At 48.2% G+C, this 26,923-nt stretch overlaps 2 protein-coding genes across 4 annotated transcripts; one reads left to right on the plus strand and one right to left on the minus strand.

Moving 5' to 3' along the window:
• The first annotated feature begins 2,647 nt into the window (after window positions 1-2,647).
• GOLGA6L2 (golgin A6 family like 2) lies at window positions 2,648-11,667 on the plus strand. Its single transcript, XM_063596998.1, is given in 15 exon segments — window positions 2,648-2,793; window positions 4,452-4,580; window positions 5,388-5,417; window positions 5,676-5,726; window positions 5,810-6,106; window positions 7,368-7,426; window positions 7,757-7,898; window positions 8,192-8,458; window positions 8,460-8,584; window positions 8,649-9,079; window positions 9,164-9,702; window positions 9,738-9,813; window positions 10,102-10,242; window positions 10,351-10,560; window positions 11,284-11,667. Coding segments are annotated over 15 exon segments (2,835 nt in total). The 5' UTR covers window positions 2,648-2,709; the 3' UTR covers window positions 11,538-11,667.
• Window positions 11,668-15,404: 3,737 nt separating this feature from the next.
• Window positions 15,405-26,683, minus strand: LOC100984613 (E3 ubiquitin-protein ligase HERC2). 3 transcript variants are annotated; one of them, XM_055098581.2, is made up of 9 exons: window positions 26,409-26,683; window positions 25,401-25,503; window positions 20,502-20,818; window positions 20,228-20,356; window positions 19,666-19,775; window positions 18,989-19,126; window positions 18,449-18,603; window positions 18,232-18,356; window positions 15,405-16,866 (listed from the first exon to the last, which is right to left on the minus strand). In XM_055098581.2, exons 3-9 carry the CDS (start codon window positions 20,526-20,528, stop codon window positions 16,696-16,698), a joined length of 855 nt encoding a protein of 284 aa, XP_054954556.1. In that variant the 5' UTR covers window positions 20,529-20,818; window positions 25,401-25,503; window positions 26,409-26,683; the 3' UTR covers window positions 15,405-16,695. The 3 variants fall into 3 exon arrangements, with proteins under 3 accessions (XP_054954556.1, XP_063453069.1, XP_054954557.2); XM_063596999.1 differs by lacking the exons at window positions 25,401-25,503; window positions 26,409-26,683 and having other exon boundaries at window positions 20,502-25,354; XM_055098582.2 differs by lacking the exons at window positions 20,502-20,818; window positions 25,401-25,503; window positions 26,409-26,683 and having other exon boundaries at window positions 18,449-19,160; window positions 20,228-20,257.
• Between the last annotated feature and the right edge of the window lie 240 nt (window positions 26,684-26,923).

Here is a 26,923-nt window from a genome sequence, read left to right on the forward strand (position 1 = left end):
GAAAATGCATGCTGGCAGGAAGTTTTTTAATTACCAAAACCATCAGATCATTTGCTTGGTTCTTTCAGAGTCAGTGAAATATACGAGTGAGTAATGGAGTCTGTTCAAGGAAAAATTAGCTAAGCATTGAATCTGCCACTGTCCCTGTTGCAGATGGAAGGCCAGATGTGCAGGGACAGTCACGAGTCATCAGGCTCATATATATAGAAGCACACACATGTATGTATGTTACATATATATGTATACATGATAGTTAAAATAAGAAAGGAAAGATTTTGTAGTTTATAAGAGAACCTCATATTTACAGCAGGTTGAATTTCTGGAAAAGGCATTTTAATTAAATGGAAGTGGTTTTCTTAAGTTTAATTGGGTTTTCCTTTGGAAGTAGCATTATAATAGAGTTATATGCTTAACTAGGGGAGAGATATTCGAGTCTTTATAAAATTGGTTATAGGTCAGACACAGTGGCTCACGCCTGTAATCCCAGCACTTTGGGAGGCCGAGGCGGGTGGATCACAAGGTCAGGAGATCGAGACCATCCTAACATGGTGAAACCCCGTCTCTTCTAAAAAATATAATAAATTAGCCAGGCGTGGTGGCAGGCGCCTGTAGTCCCAGCTACTCGGGAGGCTGAGGCAGGAGAATGGCGTGAACCTGGAAGGTGGAGCTTGCAGTGAGCCCAGATCGCGCCACTGCACTCCAGCCTGGGCAAGAGAGCAAGACTTCTTCACAAAAAAGAAAAATAAAAAACCTAACAAGACATCACCAGGAAAAAAACTTAGACTGCACTTCCTCTTGTGAACGTTAAGTATAAAATTACCAAATGAACTATGAGCAAGCCCATCTCAACCACATATAAAATGGTATTAATCATATATCACAACAAAGTTGATTTAATTCCAGAAATGCAAGGTTAAACATTCAAAAGCCAATCACTAAGTTACCTTATCAACATAAAAAGATAAGAAAAAAAATGCTCAATCAAGAAAGAAAAAAGCAATTGATAAAATTCAGTACCTATTCATAAATCTTAAAACCTATCTAACAGAGAGGAAGCAACATGCCCAGTTAAACACTCCCATAGCTGGGAATAATGACACAACTTATTTGCAGCCAAAAGATGAAAACTGCAGGCCAGATGCAGTGGCTCATACCTCTAATCCCAGCACTTTGGGAGGCAGAGGCAGGCAGATCACGAGGTCTGGAGTTCGAGAACATCCTGGCCAACATGGTGAAACCCTGTCTCTACTAAAAATACAATAAATGAGCCAGGCGTGGTGGCACATGCCTGTAGTCCCAGCTACTCGGGAGGCTGAGGCAGGAGAATGGCTTGAACCGTGGAGGAGGAGGTTGTTACAGTGAGCCGAGATCGTGCCACTGCACTCCAGCCTGGCAACAGAGCAAGACTGCGTTTCAAAAAAACAAAACAAAACAAAAAAACAGATGAAAATTGAATTGCAGTATAATCTTAAAACTTTTGAGAAATCTATGTTTTTCAGCTAAAAAGAGACAGACTCAGCCTTTTGACCTTTCCTCTTTCCCTCCCTGGAAGGCAATCCAAGGCCTGGAAAAACAACAGCCACATTGTAACCACAAAAATAAAAACATGGCTAAGGAAGTATCAGGAAACGGAAAAGAACCCTGGACTGCCTTCCTCTGCACGTTTTAAGTGACAAAAATGAAATCTATATTTCTTTTTTTTTTTTTTTTTTTTTGAGACAGAGTCTTGCTCTGCCACCCAGGCTGGAGTGCAGTGGCATGATCTCGGCTCACTGCAACCTCTGCCTCCTGGGTTCAAGCGATTCTTCTGCCTCAGCCTCCAGAGTAGCTGGGACTACAGATGCACGCCACCATGCCCAGCTAATTTTTGTATTTTTAGTAGAGATGGGGTTTCACCATATTGGCCAGGCTGGTCTTGAACTCCTGGCCTCGTGATCCGCCCGCCTCGGCCTCCCAAAGTGCTGGGATTATAGGCATGAGCCACCGCGCCCGGCCATGAAATCTATATTTCTTTAAGTCACTGAATCAGATTTATTTTTTCTGTGACTACATGTAGCCCTAAATGATGCATTAAATACTAAAATAAATACTAAAATACATACTAAAATTTTGGTCTTGAACTCCTGACCTCAGGTGATCCACCCACCTCAGCCTCCCAAAATGCTGGGATTACAGGCATGAGCCACTGCACCCAGCTCAAAAGCTTTGTGTTTTTAAAGATATCAGACATGTTTCTTGTTTTTTTTTCAAAAAAACTTAACAATAATGTAGGAATAAGAGAAACTTTTTCCAAAAAAGAGAAATCATTGTGATTATCTTATTGGAATGTTGGATAATATAGTCTGCTTTATTAATCATCAAGCATGCTGTAAATTTTCCATTTTAATAGGATTTGTATCTCGATTAAGGTGATAAAGGTTTAAAGTTTTTAAAGTGAAAGCCAGCCCCGCCCCTCTCCTGGAGTGGGCAGGGACAGCAGTTGCATGGGCGGCTTTCCTTGTGACATCACAGGTCCTTCATGACACGTGGCTGCCTGGCCCCGCCTCCTTTCCCTTTCATCTTTCTCACTGACCAATGGGCTTGAAGCATTAAGGCCACGCCCCTATTCTGCATTCTAGTGCAGCCCTGGTTACGCCTCCTCTGGCTCAGTCACATAGCTGCGTGGTACGTGACTGGAGGTGTATCGTTGTCCTCGTCTGAATCACGCTGATGTGGCCCCAACCCCACCTCCCTCCCCACCCCATGATGTCAGAAAAAACCAGACAGAACAAATTGGCTGAGGCCAAGAAAAAGGTAAAACTCACTGGGTTGCGGCACCCCAACCCCAACCCAGCCCCAGGCCCCCTCCCATGGCAGAACATCTGCCAGTCCATGCCACTCCAGAGGCACACTGGACTGGGTCCCCCCAGTGCCACTGGGCTCCCCCAATCAAAATCTTCTCAGCCAGCCCCACCCCCTCAGCAGTCCTGCCCCGGCCCTTGCCAGTGACCCCAGGGTGACTTTGAGCCAGTGACCCCTGGGGCTCTCCACTCCGTACTCCGCCCTCACCTCCTATTACCCCAAAACTGACCTCCCTGGGCCCTTTGGGATTGTGTCTCCAAGGACCTGTGTGCCCCAGCACCTGCCCTCACCAGTCGCCCCAGGGTGACTTTGGGCAGGTGACTCCTGGGGCTCCCCGCTCCATACTTGGCCCTCACCTCCCGTTGCCCCAAGCCCTACCTCCCTGGGCTCTTTGGGCTCACATCTCCAAGGACCTGGGTCCCAACCCTGTGAACCCCTCCCCAACCTCAAAGAGGCAACTTGGGCATAGCACTGATGTGTCCCTGGCCCTCCACCACCCCACAGAGGAGTGAAATGTAGTGATGTCACAGTCCCTCTAGGAACTGTCATTACTGCTGCAAGACTGGCCTTTGATCTTAGGACCCGTCCCCTAAGTGTTCTCACCCTGTTTCTGCTTCCTCTGGTTGCAGCACAGATTTCCAGCTGGAAGGGAAGTAGGGACCATGTGACCTAGCAGTGAGAAGTTTCAGGCTGCCTTACTCCCTTAACACAGACATTGACAGTATGAAAAGCCTACACCTCCCCCTGTGAACTCAAAATGTTGACATTGTCTCTTGGTGGAAATGGGAGAACGGGTTTTGTTTGGTTTTCTGCCAGGCTTCTACTCTCCAGAGAGACTTTAACATTTTTTTCTAAGTTCTCCACCTCATATTTGAATTCTCCATGGTTCTGGGACCAGATTGCCCGTCAGTCAGTGATCTCTGAAGTGAGATTTGCTCATCTTCTGTGCAAGAGATCTTGGGAAACTGGACTTGACAACTTGAATCTTCCTCATCTCATCTCAACCTGGGGTACTTTGAGTGCCACAGGATACATATGGGGCATCTTTCTGAAGCATCAGTTTCCCTTGATTCTCGTGGGAGAGACAAAACATTAATGTTCTTACGGATGACAGTCACACAGATTTCTAAAAGTATACCAGACTTCTCACTGAAATGAATCTTGGGTTGTCCTCTTTCTGTTAAATTCCCAGATTTAACAGAAAAGCTGCCTTCTGCCCTGAGGATACATTGATGTAAAAGTCTGAGAGGTGGTGGTGCACTTCTTCACACTAACAGATGTGTGAGGATGTGTGACTGTAAACCAAACAGTGTACACTTTCCTGTCTACTTTTTACTTTTCTACCTCTGCCTCTGGTTTTGGTCCCTGGCAGCTGCGATTTGTGGCAAAACCCCAGAGCTCAGAATCAGAAGACTGAGTTTAAGTTCCATTATTGCCTTTTTTTTAGCCATGGTATCAATCCCTCTCAGTCACTAAGTGATTGTGACAACACCTTGTACAGTTGTTGGTGGCATTAAATCAGATCGTCTATGAGAGTATTTTGTATAAACTGTAAAGTGACTGTAGGAGCTTGTAGTTCTCATGAGTATCACTGCTCCTCTTTTCCACAGTTCACAGACTATCGTCAGTGGAACATTGCTGGTGTTGGTACCAGAGCAACTGACACCAAAAAGAAGAAAATAAATAATGGCACTAACCCTGAGACAACCACTTCTGGTGGTTGCCACTCACCTGAGGATGTAAGTCTTGGCTGGCCGGTCTCCTGAGGACAGGAGGCATAAGAGGGGGTAGAGGGTAACTGTTAAGATTGTGGAAGGAACAACTGCCGGGTACTGGATAAGAATTCTGGGTTTGAATCCTACCTCTCCAACTACCAGGGACATGATTTAGGGCAAATTGCTTGAGCTCTTTGGGCCTCTCTTTTCACATCGGTAAAATAGGGGTGGTAATGTTTTACTTACATTTGTGAAGTTTAAATCAGATTTGTTATTGTTGTTTTTGTGTTAATCTCTAGTCCAGGGCCTGCTGTAAACTCCCCTCCTCTTTGGGCTTGCGTTTCCTGAGGAGGTAGAGTTAGAGAGTATCATAGGTTCTGTTCACTTTGAGAGTCTGAGATTTAAAGATTCAGTAGAATGGAAATCTTGGGGCCAAGGGCTCCTGTCTGCCTTTTCCGTCCTATATCCCAGCTGTGAAGAACCGACCCTGGCCCGTATGTACTTGCTCAATGTTTGTTGAATGAATGCACCTTTCTAAATCACAAGCTGGCAGAAGGGTGGGCTTTTCTCACACTCCATCTCTGAAGGTTTATGTTACTGTATTTTTGAGATAATCTAGTTTCAGACTTTCAGTTCTGTGGCTGAGGGCAAAAACCAACAAAGACCCAAATCTCTTCTTTGGGAGTTGAGAGTTTACCACTTCATGTTCCCATTGGGTCTGAGAACGTTGCCCTTTAAAATCCATTCCTGACCCCTGCGTACCGCTTCCTGGCCTGGGGAATAGAGTCCAGGGGGCCACCCTCAGTCACCTTCCTTTGACTCTCCCCACAGAAACAACAGAACCGAGCGCAGCTGAAAGAAGTAACGTGATTTGTTTGCTCACGACATGACTGCTGGGTTTGGAGGGCACTCAGATGTAGAGGCCCGTCTCATCTCGCCTACTCCCAGCTTGGGGAAGAAGGCTCACCCCCAAGATTCCACCCCATCCCCACAGGGTCCCTGATAACCTGGTCCCATGGGTGGGCCTGTCCTGGGGCATTGGTGCCATTCTGGGGGCATGTCTCTTGCTGTGGATCTCTGCCTCCCCCTAGTAAGAGCTCTGTCTTCCTCTTTCTATAGGAAAAGAAGGCAAGCCACCAACATCAGGAAGCCCTAAGGCGGGAGATAGAGGTGAGTGGAGGGTGTGAAGTTCCCTCCTGTCCTCTGGAGAAGGTTTTTTTGCTTCTCTTTCAGCACTTGCTTTTCTCCCAAAGGCCCAGGATCATACAATACGAATTCTCACGTGTCAGAAAACTGAACTGGAGACAGCGCTCTATTACAGCCAGGATGCTGCCAGGAAATTTGAAGATGGGAACCTGGGCACCCCATCATCCTTCAACCTGGCACTTTCACAGGCCTTTAGGGGGAGTCCTTTGGGCTGTGTCTCAACCTCTCTCATTCCAGGAGAGTCCAAGGATCTCGCCGGCCACTTGCATCATTCCTGGCACTTTGCAGGAGAGTTACAGCGGGCTCTCTCTGCTGTGTCCACACGGCACAAGAAGGCAGACAGGGTAAGTCCAATCACCTCCCCAGTCTCCTGGGATCCCAGCTTCGCAGATGGAGGAATGAGCCTAAAGGTCCCTCCTGCAGGATGCAGTGTCCTGCCCAGAAGATAGTATGGGTCATTTCTTGCTGCTTTTGTGTGTGGTTATTAGAGGCAGGTTGGGGCTGAGTCAGCTGCTGTGGGTGAGTTGGGGGGCACTGTGGGGAGTGAGCACTGGACACAGAGCTCCAAGGCCAAGAGCCTGCCCTGCCCATACTTGGCTGTGGCCTTGACCAAGTCCTAGGCAGGGGTTAAGGTATTTGTACCATGAAGGTACAGAAGAGTATCTTTAGTATGTTACCATTTGTGTAGAGAGAGGGAACACACATAAGTGTGCATGTGCGTGTGTGTGTGTGTGTGTACGTATTATGGTAACATACATAAAAACATATTTGTAAGGATTCATAAAAAACTCAGGAGACAGGAACAGTGTGTGTGGGGTAGATATTTCCCTTCTCTACCTTCTGAGTTTTGGACTATGCCAATGTATCATTCTTTCAAAAAGTCAACAAAGGATCAATTTCCTCCTTCTTATCTGTGCCCCTACCCCCAGGGAAAGAATGGGCTTAGAGAATCAGATACACCTGGGTGTTGAAATCCCAGCTCTGTCAAAGTGATCTTAGGCAACCATTTAACTTTTAATACCCCATGTTTTGCATCTACACAATAGAGGTAATAATGGTAACCGTCTCCTATGGAGGTTATGAGGATTAAATGGGATTGTTAACATAGTGCCTGGTGAAGCACTCAAGAAAGGTTCCAACAGTGGTAGTAATAACAGTAATAACAATAGCAATATTATCTGATCTCTCTGGGCCCCTGTTAGCCAGCTATCAATTCAATCTCTTTCCCTGTCCCTTCTACCCTTACTGAGTTCTTTGAAAAACAAGTGAGAGCCAGGTGTGGTAGCGCACGCCTGTAATCCCAGCTACTTAGGAGGCTGAGGCAGAATTGCTTGAACCCGGGAGGCGGAGGTTGTCATGGGGCGAGATTGCGCCATTGCACTCCAGCCTGGGCAACAAGAGCAAAACTCCATCTCTAAAAGAAGAAAAAGAGAAAAAAAAAAGAAAAACAAATGAGACCATGGGCTTGGAATTGCCTTGAGAACATGTCGGGTGTGATGGAGAGTGAGGGAGTGTTACTGTGGAATATCAGTGTAGCAGTTGTTCCTGGTCGTCCAGCTGCTCCTCTGCCTGCTCTGTCCTGACTTAACCTTTCTCTATTTGCAGTACATCGAGGAGTTAACAAAGGAGAGGGACGCCCTGAGTCTGGAACTGTACAGGAACATGTAGGATGGGGGAAGGTGGGATGGGAGGTCTGGGGGCCCTTAGCGTGGGTGGTGTACTGGGAGGTGGGGGGTACAGGTGAGCATGGGGAGAGGCTCCTACAGGTTTTCATGTGTGCACAGGGAAGCTCTAGTGCCGGCTGTGCCACTGACTCATGGGGTAGCCTCAGGCAACTCATGTCTTCTCTCTGGCCTGCCACCTAGGACTTTTAATTCCTGGGGTCCCTTCCAGTGCCACGGTTCTGTGCTTGTGAGGCGAGAGTAGAGGGTTGATCACCAAAGCAGTCCTTTCTGTTCTTCGTTCATTCCTTTCTCTACTGCCTCGGGCCATAGCATAACCAATGAGGAGCTGAAGAAGAAAAATGCCGAACTACAAGAAAAACTTCGACTTGCAGAATCTGAAAAGTCTGAGATCCAGCTCAACGTGAAGGAGCTAAAAAGGAAACTGGAGAGGGACAAAATCCTGCTGCCACAGGTGAGCGGCTGCAGCCCCGGGGGTGTGGGAGCGGCATCCGGCTGGGACATGGTCTAGGGATCATGCAAGGTATGGGGAGGGTCCAGCCAAGAGCTGGAAAATTTGGGTCCTTGTTCTGCTCCCACCATAGAATCCTCTAGAGTGTGCTAAAAATCTACAAATTTGGGGCCCTGCCTGGGAAATCAGAACCTCAGTGTTAGGGCTTAAAAATTTTTTTAAAGAATCATAGATGAAAACCGTTATTTTATAGATTACATTTATATAGCTAGTTCATAAGTCTATTTCCTTTTGAGGTTCAAACCAACACTTTGCAGGAGGAGACGTGGAGGCAGGAGGAGGAGCTACGGGAGCAGGAGGAGAAGATACGGAAGCAGGAGGAGAAGATGTGGAGACAGGAGGAGAGACTGCGGGAGCAGGAGGGGAAGATGCGGGAGCAGGAGGAGAAGATGTGGAGACAGGAGGAGAGACTGCGGGAGCAGGAGGGGAAGATGCGGGAGCAGGAGGAGAAGATGTGGAGACAGGAGGAGAGGCTGCGGGAGCAGGAGGGGAAGATGCGGGACCAGGAGGAGAAGATGCGGGGGCCAGGAGGAGAAGATGTGGGGGCAGGAGGAGAAGATGCGGGGGCAGGAGGAGAAGATGTGGAGACAGGAGGAGAGGCTGCGGGAGCAGGAGGGGAAGATGCGGGACCAGGAGGAGAAGATGCGGGGCCAGGAGGAGAAGATGCGGGGGCCAGGAGGAGAAGATGTGGAGACAGGAGGAGAAGATGCGGGACCAAGAGGAGAGGATGTGGGAGCAGGACGAGAGGCTGCGGGAGAAGGAGGAGAGGATGCGGGAGCAGGAGAAGATGTGGGAGCAGGTGGAGAAGATGCGGGAGGAGAAGAAGATGCAGGAGCAGGAGAAGAAGACGCGGGACCAGGAGGAGAAGATGCAAGAGGAGGAGAGGATGTGGGAGCGGGAGAAGAAGATGCGGGAAGAGGAGGAGACGATGCGGGAGCAGGAGGAGAAGATGCAGAAGCAGGAGGAGAATATGTGGGAGCAGGAAGAGAAGGTGTGGGAGCAGCAGAGGCTGCCGGAACAGAAGGAGAAGCTGTGGGAACAGGAGAAGATGCAGGAGCAGGAGGAGAAGATATGGGAGCAGGAGGAGAAGATACAGGACCAGGAGGAGATGTGGGGGCAGGAGAAGAAGATGCGGGACCAGGAGGAGAAGATGTGGGGCCAGGAGGAGAAGATGTGGGGGCAGGAGGAGAAGATGTGGGGGCAGGAGGAGAAGATGTGGGGGCAGGAGGAGAAGATGCGGGAGCAGGAAGATGTGGAGACAGGAGGAGAGGCTGCAGGAGCAGGAGGAGAAGATGTGGGAGCAGGAGGAGAAGATGCGGGAGCAGGAGGAGAAGATGCAGGATCAGGAGCAGAAGATGTGGGACCAGGAGGAGAGGATGTGGGAGCAGGACGAGAGGCTGCGGGAGAAGGAGGAGAGAATGTGGGAGCAGAAGAAGATGTGGCAGCACGTGGAGAAGGTGCGGGAGGAGAAGACGACGCAGGAGCGGGAGGAGAAGACGACGCAGGAGCAGGAGAAGAAGACTTGGGACCAGGAGGAGAAGATGCGAGAGGAGGAGAGCATGCGGGAGTGGGAGAAGAAGATGCAGGAGGAGGAGATGATGCGGGAGCAGGAGGAGAAGATGCAGGAGCAGGAAGACAAGATGCCGGAGCAGGAGGAGAAGATGTGGGAGCAGGAAGATAAGATGCCGGAGCAGGAGGAGAAGATGTGGGAGCAGGAAGAGAAGATGCAGGAGCAGGAGAAGAAGATGTGGGAGCAGGAGGAGAAGATGTGGGAGCAGGAAGAGAAGATGTGGGAGCAGCAGAGGCTGCCGGAACAGAAGGAGAAGCTTTGGGAACATGAGAAGATGCAGGAGCAGGAGGAGAAGATGCAGGAGCAGGAGGAGAAGATGCAGGAGCAGGAGGAGAAGATGCAGGAGCAGGAGGAGAAGATATGGGAGCAGGAGGAGAAGATACGGGACCAGGAGGAGAAGATGTGGGGCCAGGAGGAGAAGATGCAGGGGGCAGGAGGAGAAGATGTGGGGGCAGGAGGAGAAGATGTGGGGGCAGGAGGAGAAGATGCAGGGGGCAGGAGGAGAAGATGCGGAGCCAGGAGGAGAAGATGCGGGGGCAGGAGGAGAAGATGCGGGGGCAGGAGGAGAAGATGCGGGGGCAGGAGGAGAAGATGTGGGGCCAGGAGGAGAAGATGCGGGGGCAGGAGGAGAAGATGCCGGAGCAGGAGGAGAAGATGCGGGAGCAGGAGGAGAAGATGTGGGAGCAGGAGGAGAAGATGTGGGAGCAGGAAGAGAATATGTGGGAGCAGCAGAGGCTGCCGGAACAGAAGGAGAAGCTTTGGGAACACGAGAAGATGCAGGAGCAGGAGGAGAAGATATGGGAGCAGGAGGAGAAGATGCGGGACCAGGAGGAGAAGATGCGGGGCCAGGAGGAGAAGATGCGGGGGCAGGAGGAGAAGATGCGGGGGCAGGAGGAGAAGATGCGGGGGCAGGAGGAGAAGATGTGGGGCCAGGAGGAGAAGATGTGGGGGCAGGAGGAGAAGATGCGGGGGCAGGAGGAGAAGATGTGGGGCCAGGAGGAGAAGATGCGGGGGCAGGAGGAGAAGATGCGGGACCAGGAGGAGAAGATGCGGGGCCAGGAGGAGAAGATGTGGGGGCAGGAGGAGAAGATGCGGGAGCAGGAGGAGAAGATGTGGGAGCAGGAGGAGAAGATGTGGGAGCAGGAAGAGAAGATATGGGAGCAGCAGAGGCTGCCGGAACAGAAGGAGAAGCTTTGGGAACACGAGAAGATGCAGGAGGAGAAGATGCAGGAGCAGGAGGAAAAGATATGGGAGCAGGAGGAGAAGATGCGGGACCAGGAGGAGAAGATGTGGGGCCAGGAGGAGAAGATGTGGAGGCAGGAGGAGAAAATGTGGGGCCAGGAGGAGAAGATGTGGGGGCAGGAGGAGAAGATGTGGGGGCAGGAGGAGAAGATGTGGGGGCAGGAGGAGAAGATGTGGGGCCAGGGGGAGAAGATGTGGGGCCAGGAGGAGAAGATGTGGGGGCAGGAGGAGAAGATGTGGGGGCAGGAGGAGAAGATGTGGGGCCAGGGGGAGAAGATGTGGGGCCAGGAGGAGAAGATGTGGGGGCAGGAGGAGAAGATGTGGGGCCAGGAGGAGAATATGTGGGGGCAGGAGGAGAAGATGTGGGGGCAGGAGGAGAAGATGGGGGGGCAGGAGGAGAAGATGCGGGACCAGGAGGAGAAGATGCGGGGGCAGGAGGAGAAGATGCGGGACCAAGAGGAGAAAATGTGGGGCCAGGAGGAGAAGATGTGGGGGCAGGAGGAGAAGATGCGGGAGCAGGAGGAGAAGATGCGGGAGCAGGAGGAGAAGATGCGGGACCAGGAGGAGAAGATGCGGGGGCAGGAGGAGAAGATGTGGGGGCAGGAGGAGAAGATGTGGGGGCAGGAGGAGAAGATGTGGGGGCAGGAGGAGAAGATGCGAGAGAAGGAGGAGAGGATACGAGAGCAGAAAGAGAAGATGCAGGAGAGGCTGCCAGAGCACGAGGAGCGGTGCTCAGAGCCCTGCCTCCCTCCCTCCAAAGTTCTTTGTAATATGAGCCACACTGGCAGCGTGGAGCCTGCAGGAGGAGAGGCTGGGGAGGGTTCTCCGCAGGACAACCCCAGTGCACAGGAGATCATGCAGCTGTTTTGTGGGATGAAGAACGCCCAGCAGCGCCCAGGATTAGGCAGCAACTTCTGCATCCCATTCTTCTACCGAGGAGACAAGAAAAAGATGAAGATCATCAATATCTAAAAGTCGGCAGTGTCAACAAGGCCTACAGAAGTGTAAGCCGCCATGTCACTGTGTGAATATAGTCTGAGCACAAACTTGAAAAAAAGAAAAAAAAAAAAAAGAAAATTTACTTTAAATTGTGTAAAATACTAACCAGGCCTTGTGGCCGAAACCTGCAACCGCAGCATTTTGGGAGACCTAGAGGGGGTGGATCACCTGAGGTCAGGAGTTCAAGACCAGCCTGGCCAACATGATGAAACCCCATCTCTACTAAAAATACAAAAGTTAGCCGGGCGTGGTTGCGCACGCCTGTAATCCCAGCTACTCAGGAGGCTGCAGTGAGCCAAGATCACACCACCGCACTCCAGCCTGGATGACAGAGCGAGATTCCATCTCAAAAAAAAAAAAAGTTTCTACCTGAGGACTCTGATATCTATGTATGTTTCTATTGTTTTTCTTCTTGGTCTTTCTCATTTAGTCTTGTTTTGTTTTATGGCATTCCTAGTAAACTTTTATCTGCCTCCAGAGAGTATTGACTTTGACTTTATGGCACACAATTGGAGTAAGAGCAGATTGCCTTCATCTAGTTCGGGACTAAGCTAGTCCAAAGCAGGTTTTAGTTTGTGACGGCTGGTCTATTTTTTATTCATTTGGACTCCTAGGGGTGGCCCTTCCAGAGTTGCCACCAAGGTCCCATCTCCTTCCTGGGACCCAAATTCTCATTAGATCATTTCAGCCCTGTGAGAGTGCCAAACATTCACCTAGGCTTTCCAGCCTGTTAACTACCACTTCCTAATACTCAGTTTCTTAGCCTCTTAGCCCTCTACTGTTGACCAATCAGCAAATGTGGGAAAGCACTACAGACTGTCAGGCTCACCTCCCAGGCCTGGTCACTCAAGTTCTGGCTGAGGTCTCCCATTACCTTCAAACAATTGTTTTTGATGGGGGGGCACATTTTTGTCCAGTTTCTCTAACTGTTCTTGTGGGGAAGCTAATCTATAACAAGCTACTCTGCCTTTAGTGAAAGTTGAAAACCTTCATCTTTTTTTTTTTTTTGAGACGGAGTCTCGCTCTGTTGCCCAGGCTCTAGTGCAGTGGTGCTGGATTCCTCCCACAGCCCTTCTTTGGAGTATCTATTTGGACTGACTGCTCATTTCATAGAGAGGGGTGTGTCTCACCGCAGCCCATCTGGCATGTCTAAGGCAGCTGTGGGGTCAGAATCTGCAGCTCCCAGCCCTCAGCCCTGCAATAGTAGGAGAGGCTGGGCCCCACATCTCTGAAGTCCCACCAGGCTGGTGCAAGCGGGCTTCTAAGTCCAGGGCTGCTCTGCAGGCTGTGGGGCTCATGCGCCAGCTCTGAGCCCACCTGATGTGCTCAGGTTGCTCATCTTTGGGCCCATCTTGCATCTCAGGCATTCGGCTGACCCTGAGGGCCTCTCCCTCATCTTGACCACCAGCTACGGGCTCTGATTTAGAGGTTCCCAGAACCTTAGACCATTTGACCCAACCCCCCATTTCTCACCTGAGGAAACTGAGACCAAAGAGGGGAAGTAACTTTCTCAAGGACCCCCAGCAAGTCAAAGGCAGAACCGGGTCTAGGAGCCTCTTCCCAACAGAAGTCCTCCCTGTCCCCTGAGCCTTCTTTAGTGCCTCATTGACTTCCCAGTAAGGAGACTGCCCTGCCAGGTGGGAAATGATGCTGTCCAGGGTGCTGTCCAGCCAAGATTGTGCCACTGCACTCCAGCCTGGGCAACAGAACAAGACTCTATCTCAAAAAATAAAAATATTTTTAATAGTGTATCATACTTCTCTCAACAGATTGAAAATATTACCATTTCAACATGAAATCAATATAAGAAAAATTGTTGAGATATTTTATATAGGTTATTTTATAATAAGGCCTCAAAAACCATCAGGGTAGCTTACATATGTAGTACATTGCAATTTGGACAGTGAAATTTGCATTGAAAATATCTGATCTGCACTTAGACTCATAAAATATACAGTTGACGAAGTAGACCCACATGGCCAAGTGATTCTAAACATACTTAAATGCTACCTAATAATGGAATCAAGTTTTTAAATCTGCATTTTAATAAAAATTAAACATAAAATATTCAGTGTCTCAGCTATGATAGACACACTTCAAGTGCTGATCAGCAAACGGTGTGAGTGCCAGGCAGATGGGCCAGCACAGGCTACACAGCTGCAGCTCAAAACAGCACAGCTGCAGGTCAAACAGGCCAGTCTCTCTGCGCACGGGAACAGTCTGGGCAAGCAGGAGACGGGGAAACGGGCACTGTCCTCATGAGAACAAAGGACCCACAACAGGAACCCTGCACTCACCCCCTGCCAAAGACACCAACAGCCCACGACGCAGCCTCCTCACAAAAGGGAGAGGCATTCAAGAACTTAGAAAATCACCTCTTCCTGGAAAATGCTCACTTTAAAACTTTGCATGTAACTTTAAATTTTAATTACAAAGTTGTTAACATCCATTTTCTCATGTATTCTTAATTAACTCTGTGAAAGTAAACACGGCTTTTATTCTTACTCCTATAGTTACTGTGTTGGAAGTCCACCTATATGAACAAACTGTTGCAACTGAAATTTTCTGAGAACAAATCCCAAGCTCTTTCCATTGACACAAACTATATTGTTTAGTTCTCTAATTTCCATTGGTTAAAGATCAGAATGTGTGAAATATGCATTATCAGACTAGAAGAACAGAACAAACATCGGAAAAATGTTTTTCAAAATAGCATTTACTAAAATCTATGATAGAAACTAGCTCTAAAACTTCCTGTTTCAAAATGTCACTGTGCGTCCACTAAGTTCATTTTTCTGGCTGTGGACAGCAGGCCCACCCCACGCCACGGACCCACCATGGCCCCATGAACAGGCCCACCCCACGCCGCAGGCCCACCGCACACCACAGATGCACCGTGGCCCCATGAACAGGCCCACCCCACGCCGCAGGCCCACCCCACGCCGCAGGCCCACAGCACACTGCAGGCCCACCGCACGCCGCAGGCCCACCCCACGCCGCAGGCCCACCCCACACCACAGATGCACCGTGGCCCCATGAACAGGCCCACCCCACGCCGCAGGCCCACCCCACGCCGCAGGCCCACCCCACACCACAGATGCACCGTGGCCCCATGAACAGGCCCACCCCACGCCGCAGGCCCACCCCACGCCGCAGGCCCACCCCACACCACAGATGCACCGTGGCCCCATGAACAGGCCCACCCCACGCCGCAGGCCCACCCCACACCACAGATGCACCGTGGCCCCATGAACAGGCCCACCCCACGCCGCAGGCCCACCCCACACCACAGATGCACCGTGGCCCCATGAACAGGCCCACCCCACGCCGCAGGCCCACCGCACGCCGCAGGCCCACCGCACGCCGCAGGCCCACCCCACGCCGCAGGCCCACCCCACGCCGCAGGCCCACTCCACGCCACAGACCCACCCCACGCCACAGACACACCATGGCCCCATGAACAGGCCCACCCCACGCCGCAGGCCCACCCCACGCCGCAGACGCACCGTGGCCCCATGAAGAGGCCAGCTGAGAGCTGCGGCCACTGCCCAGGGCTCCCTGCTCTGTGCTCGGCTGCCTGATCAAACCTGCCAGGGCTCTGCTTTCTCTATGTGTAGAAACAAAAACCAGGAGCACGATTTGACAAAAAGCAGATTTTTATTAAACAGAGGTATAAATGTGTTTCATTTTCTAATAAATCTCTTTCACAAATCACTTTGTTTTTTCGCTCTTCTTGAATGATCATTTTTAGACAACACTGTCTGACCGTTTTGGCTTCTGCCAAAGTTAGCCTCTGTTCACAGGCTGAGTCTCACTTCTTCCCACCTCCTCCTAGTCGGGCCTTCCAAAACAATGCTCACCATTCTTTCACACTGACTTTAGTTTTGAAAAGAAAAGTTATCTTACAAAGTAGTATGTATAACTCTGTAATATATAAAGTGAGGCAATGATACAACCAGTTTTAAAAATAACCTTCCATGATGATTTTCATTTACATCCACCTGCTTATTAGCAATAATCTTTTTACAGGTTTACTGCACACCCAATTTCTCTTCTGTGAAAAACTTTTGAACATCATCATGCTCTCCAACTTCTCCTCTCACCTATATTGAAAAGGGTCTGCTCTTTATCCTAACATCTATACTAGGTAATTTTCAGAATATTCCTTCAATCACCAAACAAATTTTTGAGATCCTTGTGCTGGATTTCACTATCTTAATATGAAAACCAATAATCACCTATTAAAATTCAATACAGGCCAGGCACAGTGGCTAACGCCTGTAACCCCAACATTTTGAGAGGCCAAGGCAGGTGGATCACCTGAGGTCAGGAGTTTGAGACCAGTCTGACCAATATGGTAAAACCCCATCTCTACTAAAAATACAAAAATCAGTCAGGTGTGGTTGCAGACGCCTGTAGTCCCAGCTACTCAGGAGGCTGAGGCAGGAAAATAGCTTGAAGCCAGGAGGCAGAGGTTGCAGTGAGCCAAGATCGTGACACTGCACTCCAGCCTGGACAATAGAGCGAGACTCCGTCTCAAAAAAAAAAAAAAAAAAAAACATTAGTAAGTAAATAAATAGGCCAGGCGTGGTGGCTAATGCCTGTAATCCCAACATTTTGGGAGGCCAAGGTGGGTGAATCACCTGAGGTCGGGAGTTCAAGACCAGCCTGACCAACACGAAGAAACCCCATCTCTGCTAGAACTACAAAATTAGTGGGGCGTGGTGGCGCATGCCTGTAATCCCAGCTGCTCGAGAGGCTGAGGCAGGAGAATTACTTGAACCAGGGAGGCGGAGGTTGTGGTGAGTCAAGATTGCGCCACTGCACTCCGGCCTGGGCAACAAGAGTGAAACTCTGTCTCAAAAAAACAAAAAAAAAGTAAATAAATAAAACACAATACAATACAGCTAATATGATTTACCTAAGAAGCTATTGTATGAGCTGAACCAGAGGCAAACACTGTTTGCCAGAAGACTCACAGATCCCCGTATTAATAAGGTCTTTATCCAATGGAGTCCTCCTTCTATGAAATGTTGAGGCATTCGCTTCCTGTTCATCAATTTCTTTTTCCTTCTGTGCTTCTTTTTTGGCTTCAATATCCTGTAATTCATAAACAGAAATTGTTTACAAGTGATCTCATTACCAGGTGTGAAGACACACAGGCTGGCTGAGCCCTGACCCCAGTGCCAAGCTATCCCAGCCTCTGTGGCTGCTGCACACACCTACCCACAGGCCCCCACCTGCCCTGGTGGAAACCCCAACTCAGTTGTGCAGTTTCAAACAGTGTCTTCTGTTTACAGATCCAAGGTCCAGGCTGCCTCTGCTGATGCTCTCCAGCCTCCTTCTGTGAAGTCCCTAAAATCCTTAACCCTGCTACTGGCTCTCACAAAACCCAATGTGATCTGCCCCACACAAGCAACATCCAGCTGCTTTGTAAGGACAAGAAGGAGCTAGAATTCTCACACACACTGGTTCAAATGTAAATGGCAAAGCCACTTTGGGAAACTATGAACACACACTTGCCCCAGGACCTAACAAATTCCACTCCAAGTGTTTACCCAAAGGGAGAACGTATGTTCACTAAAGTACTTGTTCACAGCACAATCGTGGCAGCTCTACACGGCCAAAAACCAGAAAGCCTGGGCACGGTGGCTCACGCTTGTAATCCCAACACTTTGGGAGGCCAAGGTGGGGGGATCACTTGAGCCCAGGAGTTGAAGACCAGCCTTGCAACACAGTGAAACCTTGCCTCTACAAAAAAATAAAAAAACTAGCCGGGCATGGTGACATGTATGTGGTCCCGGCAACATAGGAGGCTGAGGTGGGAGGATCATTTGAGCCTAGGAGGACAAGGCTGCAGTGAGCCAACATCAGGTCACTGCATCCAGCCTGGGTGACACAGCAAGACCCTGTCTCAGAAAAAAAAAAAAAAAAAAAGAAAAGAAAACAAAAACCAAAAACAATTAAACGTCCTTCAATAGGAGAATGAACAAACAGTACTACACCTATAAAATGGAATACTTCCCAATAATAAAAACGAAGTCGCGATACACACAACAGTGAGTGAATCTGAAAATCATTCTCCAAGGCAAAGCAGGAAAGAGTGCATACTATACAGTTATATTGCTGCAACACTCAGAGCAGGAAAAATGAATCTAATCTCAGGGCAGGGGAGTATCCTGGCTGCAAGTGCCAAGGGCACAGGGATCTTTCCGGGTGAGGGGAATGGTCTACATGAGGAACACGTTACCTGTTAACTTCACTGAAACAGACAACATGCAGTATTTTATCACAATTAAATCATCTCAGTAATTTTTAAAATTAGCACAAAAAAGAATTTTAATTAAAAAAAATACTTGGATATAAGTTTAGTGTTTTACTGTTTTCAGTTATTCTTCACATGTGTGAGTGCGGTATTTCCCATCTCAGCGCACCACCAGGTCACGTGTGCCTCCAAGGCCATACCTGGATCTCTGCAGTAATGGCTGCGTGTAAGGCTGACTCCAACCCTCCAGCAGCCATCAAGCTGCCCACCAGAAGATCAATCACGAATCGACGACCTCGACTTATGTTCACTTCATTGCCTGAAACTGAAATAGAAAGTGTGTGCCAATTTGAGTGAAACACCATCCCCTCCCAGCACCCTGACCCATGGCCTCTCCTGTTCCTTCCCCGAGCCCACCTCCGCAGGGCAGGAGAGCAGAGAGTGCCCGGGCCTGCTTCTCGGCGGTGGGCAACAGCATGGACCAGCCGCTCTGCAGCATGGCCTGGGAGGCCGACTGCACGGTGCTCAGCACGTCTGTGCTGCTTGCCAGGGTCACCACCGTCTGCTTCAGGCTGTTCAGGAAGACGTCCACACCTATTAAGGGGGGGGCTGGTACTAAACACAGTGACAGCTCAGGTGACATGCCCTGCACAGAGCTCAGTACAAAGGAAGGGCCAACAAAGCAAGCCACTATTTTCGTTGTTCTTTTCTGGTATTGATTTAAAAGTGCATGTTTCAAGCTTGGTTCTGTGTTGACAAGGAAGTCGGCGCGCACTGATCTGAGTCTTCTCCACAAACAAGTGGCCTCCCACACCTGTCTCATCTGACTTGCTGCTGTTACCACCAAACACACACACACCAGAGAAAAACACTGCCGTGCACAAGCACGCTGGTCTTGCGTAAAAAATAACTAGACTCGAGTGCCACCTAAACACAAAGTTCCATCATGACACTCACGTGCATGTTGTCCTCAGAGTGGGGTGTATCCTTACGGCAAATGATGCCCTGGAACCTTTGCAGCAAGGGCAAAAGCGAGGCGCTGGTGCCTTAGGCAGAACGCTCATTGTCAGTCTCCTGTGCCCCACTGTCCCACAGCTGAAGCAACAACAGGATGGCAGACAACATTTGGCTAAAGGAGAAAACATATTTATTCCTAGTAAAAACAGATTAACTTTTTTTTTCATGGTTTATCAAAAATAAAAGCAAACAGCTAGATAGAAGTGAAGAAATACTTGGGATATGAAAGGAAACGAAAGTAAAGCCGTGGTAATTAAATCACTGAATTGACACTGAGATTTTAGCACAAGACATCGCCTTCTGCTGATAGGAAAGACCAGTTAAGAAGCTCAAAGAGTACATTTACATGAAGAACTAGGGTCTTAAATTCATGGAATAAAAATAATTAAATGAGGAAAACTGAAAGAAAAAAAAAGAACAGTTCCCAGGCTAGAACACTGAGCATAAAACAGGAAGTGAAGAAAAGGAAAAGAGAGAGCGAGCTCTGGGACATGGTTCTCCGTACAGAGCACCACATCTGCTGCAGTCACACGATTCAGTGAAACGCACACAATCCAACAGGTATTTGGATACAGAGGCGCTTCCCCAAAGCATTCTCGGTCTGCACCAGCCCTCACCTCAGCGTGCCTCTCTGCACAGCCAGCTCCAGCAGGATGGCCAGGGCCAAGTGCTGGTCCTGCAGGGGGATGCTTCCGGCCCTTTGGTGCCTGGCGTTCCGTGAACATCCCTGAAATGAAAACAGTGGATGCAGGAACAAAGCGACCTCCAGAAAGACAGCATGCTTACAATCACACTAACACATTAACTACACGCTTCCTCCAAAGGAAGGATGTATTTTTAATATTTAGGATCAAGTTTCTGATACTTGCTACTCAAATTTATTCAGAGATTTTTAAAGTATACAATTAATTTACAGAAATGTATTTTATTTAAAGTATTCATTCAGATACTATATTACAGTAGATGACATACTCCAAGTGTGTGAAGCATAAAATAATTTATCTCATTATCCAAAACATGAGTAGAAGAATATCTAGCTATCTTTTCCAGTTTCAATGACGTGTAAGACTATACCAGTACCAACCTTCTCCTACAGAATTAGAGAACCAATTTCTAAAACCACTTGAGGATCTGGAGGCAAAATGTCTACACTAATTTCTATCTCTGATCAAAGATTACCTGGTTGCTTACTCCATACCCAGCTCTCCAGAATTGACTTGGCCCCATATACAGGTGCAGGAGTTTCATCTTTTTTCTCTCTGTCATCCAGATCTTCTTTCTTTGTTCCACTTGGTTCGACACTATCATCTGCAGAATTAAAATTTTTTTAATCTGTAACCGCTTTTCAGAATGCCATACCATTAGTCTCTGCAAATGTCCCTCCCCGAAAAGTTACAACACACATCATTAACTGAATGTTTGACAACTTAAAAATAAAATACATCAATCGTACCTGTAACAGATCCAGTATAATTTTCATAAAGCAATATATCGGCCGGGAGTGGTGGCTTATGCCTGTAATCCCAGCACTCTAAGAGGCCGAGGCGGGTGGATCACGAGGTCAGAAGATGGAGACCATCTTGGCTAACATGGTAAAACCCCGTCTCTACTAAAAATACAAAAATTCACCAGGTATGATGGTGGAAGTCTATAGTTCCAGCTACTCAGGAGGCTGAGGCAGGACAATGGCATGAACCCGGGAGGCAGAGCTTGCAGTAAGCCAAGATGGCACCACTGCACTCCAGCCTGGGCAACAGAGCAAGACTCCATCTGAAAAAAAAAAAAAGAAAAGAAAAGAAAACAAACCAATATATCAAATTATTTAAAGCATGTCTTCCAAAATGATATTTCATTAGCTTCCTAGTAGATTTCACAACAGAGAAACTTAGTCTTTGATATTTACCTACTTCAGTTTCACACCAATTGCTTTTATCCAGTGAGTCCCAATGCTTGTGCACCCATGGGAAAAGGGAGGGTGTAGAACAGGAGTATGATTCAAAAATCTTTTAACTCTTTACAAGGCTCTACTCCACTGCCAACTGGGAAGCAGTGCTATGCAGGGGCACTGTCACTGATAGCATAATTCAAGAGCACTGGGACACAAAGGAAAAGCTGAGAAAAATGACTTTAGGCCACTGACAATGTCAAGTTTCAGTCAAAAACAACTGTCATAAAACTCCTTACGTAGTAAGCGAAGAGAAGAGAGAACCTTAACCTTGAAGTGTAAACACGCTCCATCACAGAAGGCTGTGACTAAACGTCTAAACAACATAATTAGAAAAATGTATCTCAATCAGTGAAAGACATGATATCCCATCCAGATTACAAATAATGAGTATCTAAAAATCTCTAAGGAAACAGTTCCTCTGTTTACAACACTTCTGACATCAAATGTATGGACTTTTGCACCAAGCAATTCTCCAGTTCTTTGCGACACCCAGCTGTGTGTCCCACAATGCAATTTGATTCTGAAACTAACTACCTAGAATTAGCACAGACCCCACAGGTTAATAACAGGAGAGAAAAGGTGAATGCTGAAAAAAATATCCAAAGAACTAATGGCTGAAAACTTCCTAGGTTCAGCAAATGACATAAACCTATGCAGACTGAAGAATCTGCACAAAGCCCAAACAGGTAAATCCAAAAGAAGCCATGACGAGGCACATCATAATCAACTGCTAAACACTAAGGACAAAACCTTTTGAAAAGTGCCACGGAAAGTAGATATAGAAGAATGTCTTGTGTGGCCTGAAATTAAGGCTAAATATTACATGCTGCCTTGACGTCGGTAAAATCAAGAAGGCCTCAAATAGCCTAACCACAAGGTCTCCTCCAAGCTCTGCTCCCACAGATCAGGTCCCGAAGCCAAACAGCCTCCTTATTGCGGAGAGCCAACTCCAGTCTGCTCATCCCTGCCAGCCCAGAATTATTCAAACAAGCCAATCACATCTTCCCATGGAAGCAAGGTCATCTCACCCTCCTGTTACTACAAATTTTGCCTTCCACAGCCCCTCGTGGTTCACTCTGTTCCCAAGTGCAGCCCCCATGTGGCATGCGGTGTCCCCCACCCCCAGGGCTGTGAGCATGCGTGACTAATAAACTGCTATTTCATCTGTCCAGTGTCGGTGTCCTATGTTCAGCCATCCCATTTCCCTAGGGAAGGAATCTTCTAGGGTTATAAACAGAACTTTAATCAACCTCTCCTTGGTTATTTTACTGGTTCCAAGATATAGCTTTTTCTGTGCAAAAGATCTGAACAGAAACTTCACAGAGGATACAAGAGTGGCAAAGAAGAACACAATATTCAGCATCGTTAGCCATTACGAGAATGCAAATTAAAACCACAATGAGATCCCACTAGACTTGTTAGAATGGCTCAACTAAAAAACACTGATAACACCAAGTGCTAACAAAGACACAGAGCAACAGAAACGTCACAGATTGCCAGTGGGAATGCAAACTAAAACAGCCACTTCGGAAAACAGGTCAGCACATGACCCAACTTTCACACTACTAGGTCTTTATCCTAGGGAAATGGAAACTATATTCACACAAAATCTGTAGAGAAATGCTCACAGCAGGATTACAATTGCAAAAGAAAAATGGAAACAACCACAAGGTCATACAATAGCAGAATGGATAAACACCATGTGGTACATCCAAATGATGAAATACCATTCAGCAATAAAAACAACTATTAATACACAGAACAGCAGATAAATCTCAAACATATAACTGGGGGTAAATGAAGATGGCTTCAAAACGTTACTTAAAATATGGTTCCACTCACATGACATTCTCAAAAAGAATACCCTATACTGATGGAGAACAGATCAGTGGTTGCCAGGGTATGAGGCCAGGGAACAGGTGATAAAAAGGAGAAGCACAAGGGAGCTTTTGGGGTGATGACACTTCTCCATCCTGATGATGATGAGGGTTACATGAATCTATAGAGGTCAAAATTTACTCAACTAGATACCACAATAAAATAAATTTCATATAAGTTTTTTAATAAAAAAAAATGTTGGCTGGGTGCTGTGGCTCACACCTGTAATCCTAGCACTTTGGGAGGCCGAGGCGAGCAGATCACAAGGTCAGGATTTCGAGACCAGCCTGGCCAACATGGTGAAACCCCGTCTCTACTAAAAATGCAAAAATTAGCCAGGTTTGGTGGCACGTGCCTGTAATCCCAGCTACTTGGGAGCCTGAGGCAGGAGAATCGCTTAAACCTGGAAGGCGGAGGTTGCAGTGAGCCGAGATTACGCCACTGCACTCCGGCCTGGACCACCAAGTGAAACGTCATCACAAAAAAAACAAAAACAAAAACACAAAATAACAAAGAAAATATCTAGGTCCAGGTTAGGGAGGACAGCTGGAATACAGTCTGGTGGAATCATGTCAGAGCAGGGAGCTGGGTCTGGAGGGCTGGAGCAGGGTGTGGCCCCACTCTAGGAAGGAACTAGGAAAGGCATCCTGGGTGAAGCAAGAGCAGAGTCTCGTTCTGCAACAGGTGAGCATTTATCCTGATCTGAGAAACTACATGCAAATTTAATATGTCTCACTTAGCCTCTTATTTTCCTTAACAACATGGAAAATGAGAGAACAAACAATTCAGAAGGTTAAGACATGAAATACATTTAATTCAGAAATCATACACAGAAAGGTAGGAAATAAATGGGGGATAAAAGCAGCTAATGAAAAGTGAAAATGGGCCAGGTGCAGTGGCTCACACCTGCAATCCCAGCACGCTGGGAGGCCGAGGCGGGCGGATCACTTGAGGTCAGGAGTTTCAGACCAACTTGGCCAGCATGGTGAAACTCCAACTCTACTAAAAATACAAAAATTGGCCTGGCGTGGTGGCAGGCACCTGTAATCCCAACAGCTCGAGAGGCTGAGGCAGGAGAATTGCTTGAACCCGGGAGGCAGAGGTTGCAATGAGCCAAGATCATGCCACTGTACTCCAGCCTGGGCAACAGAGCAAGACCCTGTCTCAGAAAATAAAATAAAATATTAATAGCCTTAATAATAGAAAATAAAAACATTTACTGAATGCCAGAAAATCTCCCTAAAAACCCCAATCAGTTGGGATCTACATAAAGAACAATTATGCTCTTTATACCACAATTTTTAAAAGAACAAAGGACAAAAATATTCATCAAATATGGGCCAGGCGGGGAGGCTCAAGCCTGTAGTCCCAACACTTTGGGAGGCTGTGGTGGGCGGATCGTGAGGTCAGGAGTTCAAGACCAGCCTGGCCAATATGGTGAAACTCCATCTCTACCAAAAATACAAAAATTAGCTGGGCATGGTGGAGGGTGCCTGTAATCCTAGCTACTCAGGAGGCTAAGGCAGAGAACTGCTTAAACCAGGGAGGCGGGGGTTGCAGTGAGCCAAGATCATGCCACTGCACTCCAGCCTGAGCGACAGAGCAAGACTCCCTCTCGAGAGGAAAAAGAAGCAAACAACAAATTCATCAAAGGTAATAAATAAAACATATACTTTGGATTTTTCCATGTACTTAGCTTTTCTTAGAGCATCTTTTAGAATTATTGTTTCACAAAAAACACTTTGGGAAACGTTTTAATTTATTAACAAATACTGGAGGGCTAGAAAGAAGAGGTTAAAACTTCTTAAAATATACAGAATGAATCACAGATACGTGAAAGAAAAAAGAAAAAAAGGTTGCTGACTCCTGCCATGGAAGGCACTATCATATGGACACTCAGCCTCAGCATCCGGAGGTCCACAAAGGGAAAATTTCAAGTCAGAGAGAATTCTATATATACCATTTATTTGGAACCTTCAGCCCTTAAGATCCCAACATCATGACTTCAGTTTCAACACAATTATCCTTAGACCTTGTACTGGCTACAAACACAAAACAAACAGCTCGACTGAACTAACTCTTGTCTCTCCAGAAACACAAACACAAGACCTCATAAAATCAGTGAGTTTCTACAGGCCATAATTACTGCAACTTACTTCTCCAATTTTCCCCTGCACAGTTAACTCAACAGCTCAAAAACGATCAGTAACAAACAACAGTCACCATCATATGGTTAGGAGTGTGGCAGATTTCTTAACCAGTAATAATAAATAGGAAAAAAATTTTGCCTATTTATAGGTATCAAGTTTCGTGCACTTGCAAGAAACTAATTAAAAGGCAGCCCTGCACGATCTACAAAAACAGCCATAAAGACTGTTACATTTTAAGTTACAGGAAACAAACCTGCTCCTCTAATATAGCAAGAAACAACTGACTTCCCCTTACATACCCTACAAAAAAGCCTTACAGGAGAAATTTAAACATGGAAGCAGAAATACACCAAGAAAAAGACATGTCAGACCCCACCTGTATATCTGTTTTCAACCATTCGGAGTCAAGGCGAGCCTGGGCAGCCAAACACAAAGATTCAGAGGGCATCTTTTCTCCAGCTTCCTCCCAGTTCTCAGGCCTGCAAGTAAACATACATGTTGAAGACCTAATGCTTTTTAATATTTTACAAAGACACTCCCGAAAAGTTTAATGCAGAAAAAAGAGAACAGAAAGATGGGAGAGAAGAGCTCCGGGAGGGGAGTGAAGGGGAGACAGGGAAAGAGGGAAGAGATGGGGGGAGAGGGAGGTGGGGGTGGGAAAGCCTCCTTCCAAGGTAGGCAGGGTGTGCCGGGTTTCTGCACCACGCGGGCGAGACCTTGAGAATGGACGGTCACAAGAGGCCAAATCACAGTGTCATCCCCCTGCCCTCAAATCCAAAAGGTACACACACACATGACAGGAAGCCCATCGTTTTTTGTTTTGTTTTGTTTTGTTTTGTTTTGTTTGAGATGGAGTCTCCCTCTGTTGCCCAGGATGGAGTGCAGTGGCGGGATCTCAGCTCACTCCAAGCTCCGCCTCCCGGGTTCACGCCATTCTCCTGCCTCAGCCTCCGGAGTAGCCTGGAGAAAGGCGCATGCCACTAGCCCGACTTTTTTTTTTTTTTTGTATTTTCAGTAGAGACGGGGTTTCACCATGTTAGCCAGGATGATCTCGATCTCCTGATCTCGTGATCCGCCCGTCTCGGCCTCCCGAAGTGCTGGGATTACAGGCTTGAGCCACCGCGCCCGGCCAGGAAGCCCATCGTTTGAACGACAAATGACAGGAGCATGAATCTGCCGCTTTACCCAACAGCAGGGTGCCTGCCTGAAACAAATTACTCAAAAGGATCACCTGCAGAAAAACCTACAGCCACTACCACTTAGAGATGGAGAGAGGCAGAAGGCTGCGCCGCGGGCGGTCAGCGCAGGCTCCCACTGGACAACCCGCCAACCCCGCGCCCGCACAGCCTCCCACGCCTGCCGCCCCGGTGCCCCAGGCCAGGACCTGAGGCGCAGGGCCCGGCCGCCGCCCCCTGTAGGCGTGCGGACACAGCCTCCTAGCAGCCGCTAGCTCAAGCGGCGCCCGCGATCCCAACGCCTCTCGCGACCCGAGGGGCGAGCCCGCGCGGGACTGCCGCCCCCCCACCCGCGCTTACGGCCAATCGCAAGGCGACTCCGCGGACGCAGCCAATGGGGAAGAGGAGCCCTTCCCCGCTCCTCCCGACTCTCCTGCTTCCTGCAATCCGGTTTATCTTCCTACCTGGAGCTCACTGGCTGCGGCCAAGGTCAACCGCAGGCGCCGGAAGGCGGGATTTCCGCCGCACGCACGCGAACCCGCACTCCCACGGGAGTCAGTTTCTCACCACCTGAATTATTTGAACTTAGCACCACTAAAAGTGGAGCAATCAGGTACAGAGTGCTCCAGACCTGATGTAGTAGAAATCACCTACACCATTTTTTTCTTTGAGACAGTCTCATTGCGTCGCCGAGGCTGGAGTGCAGGGGCATGATACCGGCTCA

Source organism: Pan paniscus, chromosome 16 (assembly GCF_029289425.2).
Source record: "Pan paniscus chromosome 16, NHGRI_mPanPan1-v2.0_pri, whole genome shotgun sequence".
Classification (NCBI taxonomy): Eukaryota; Metazoa; Chordata; class Mammalia; order Primates; family Hominidae; genus Pan; species Pan paniscus.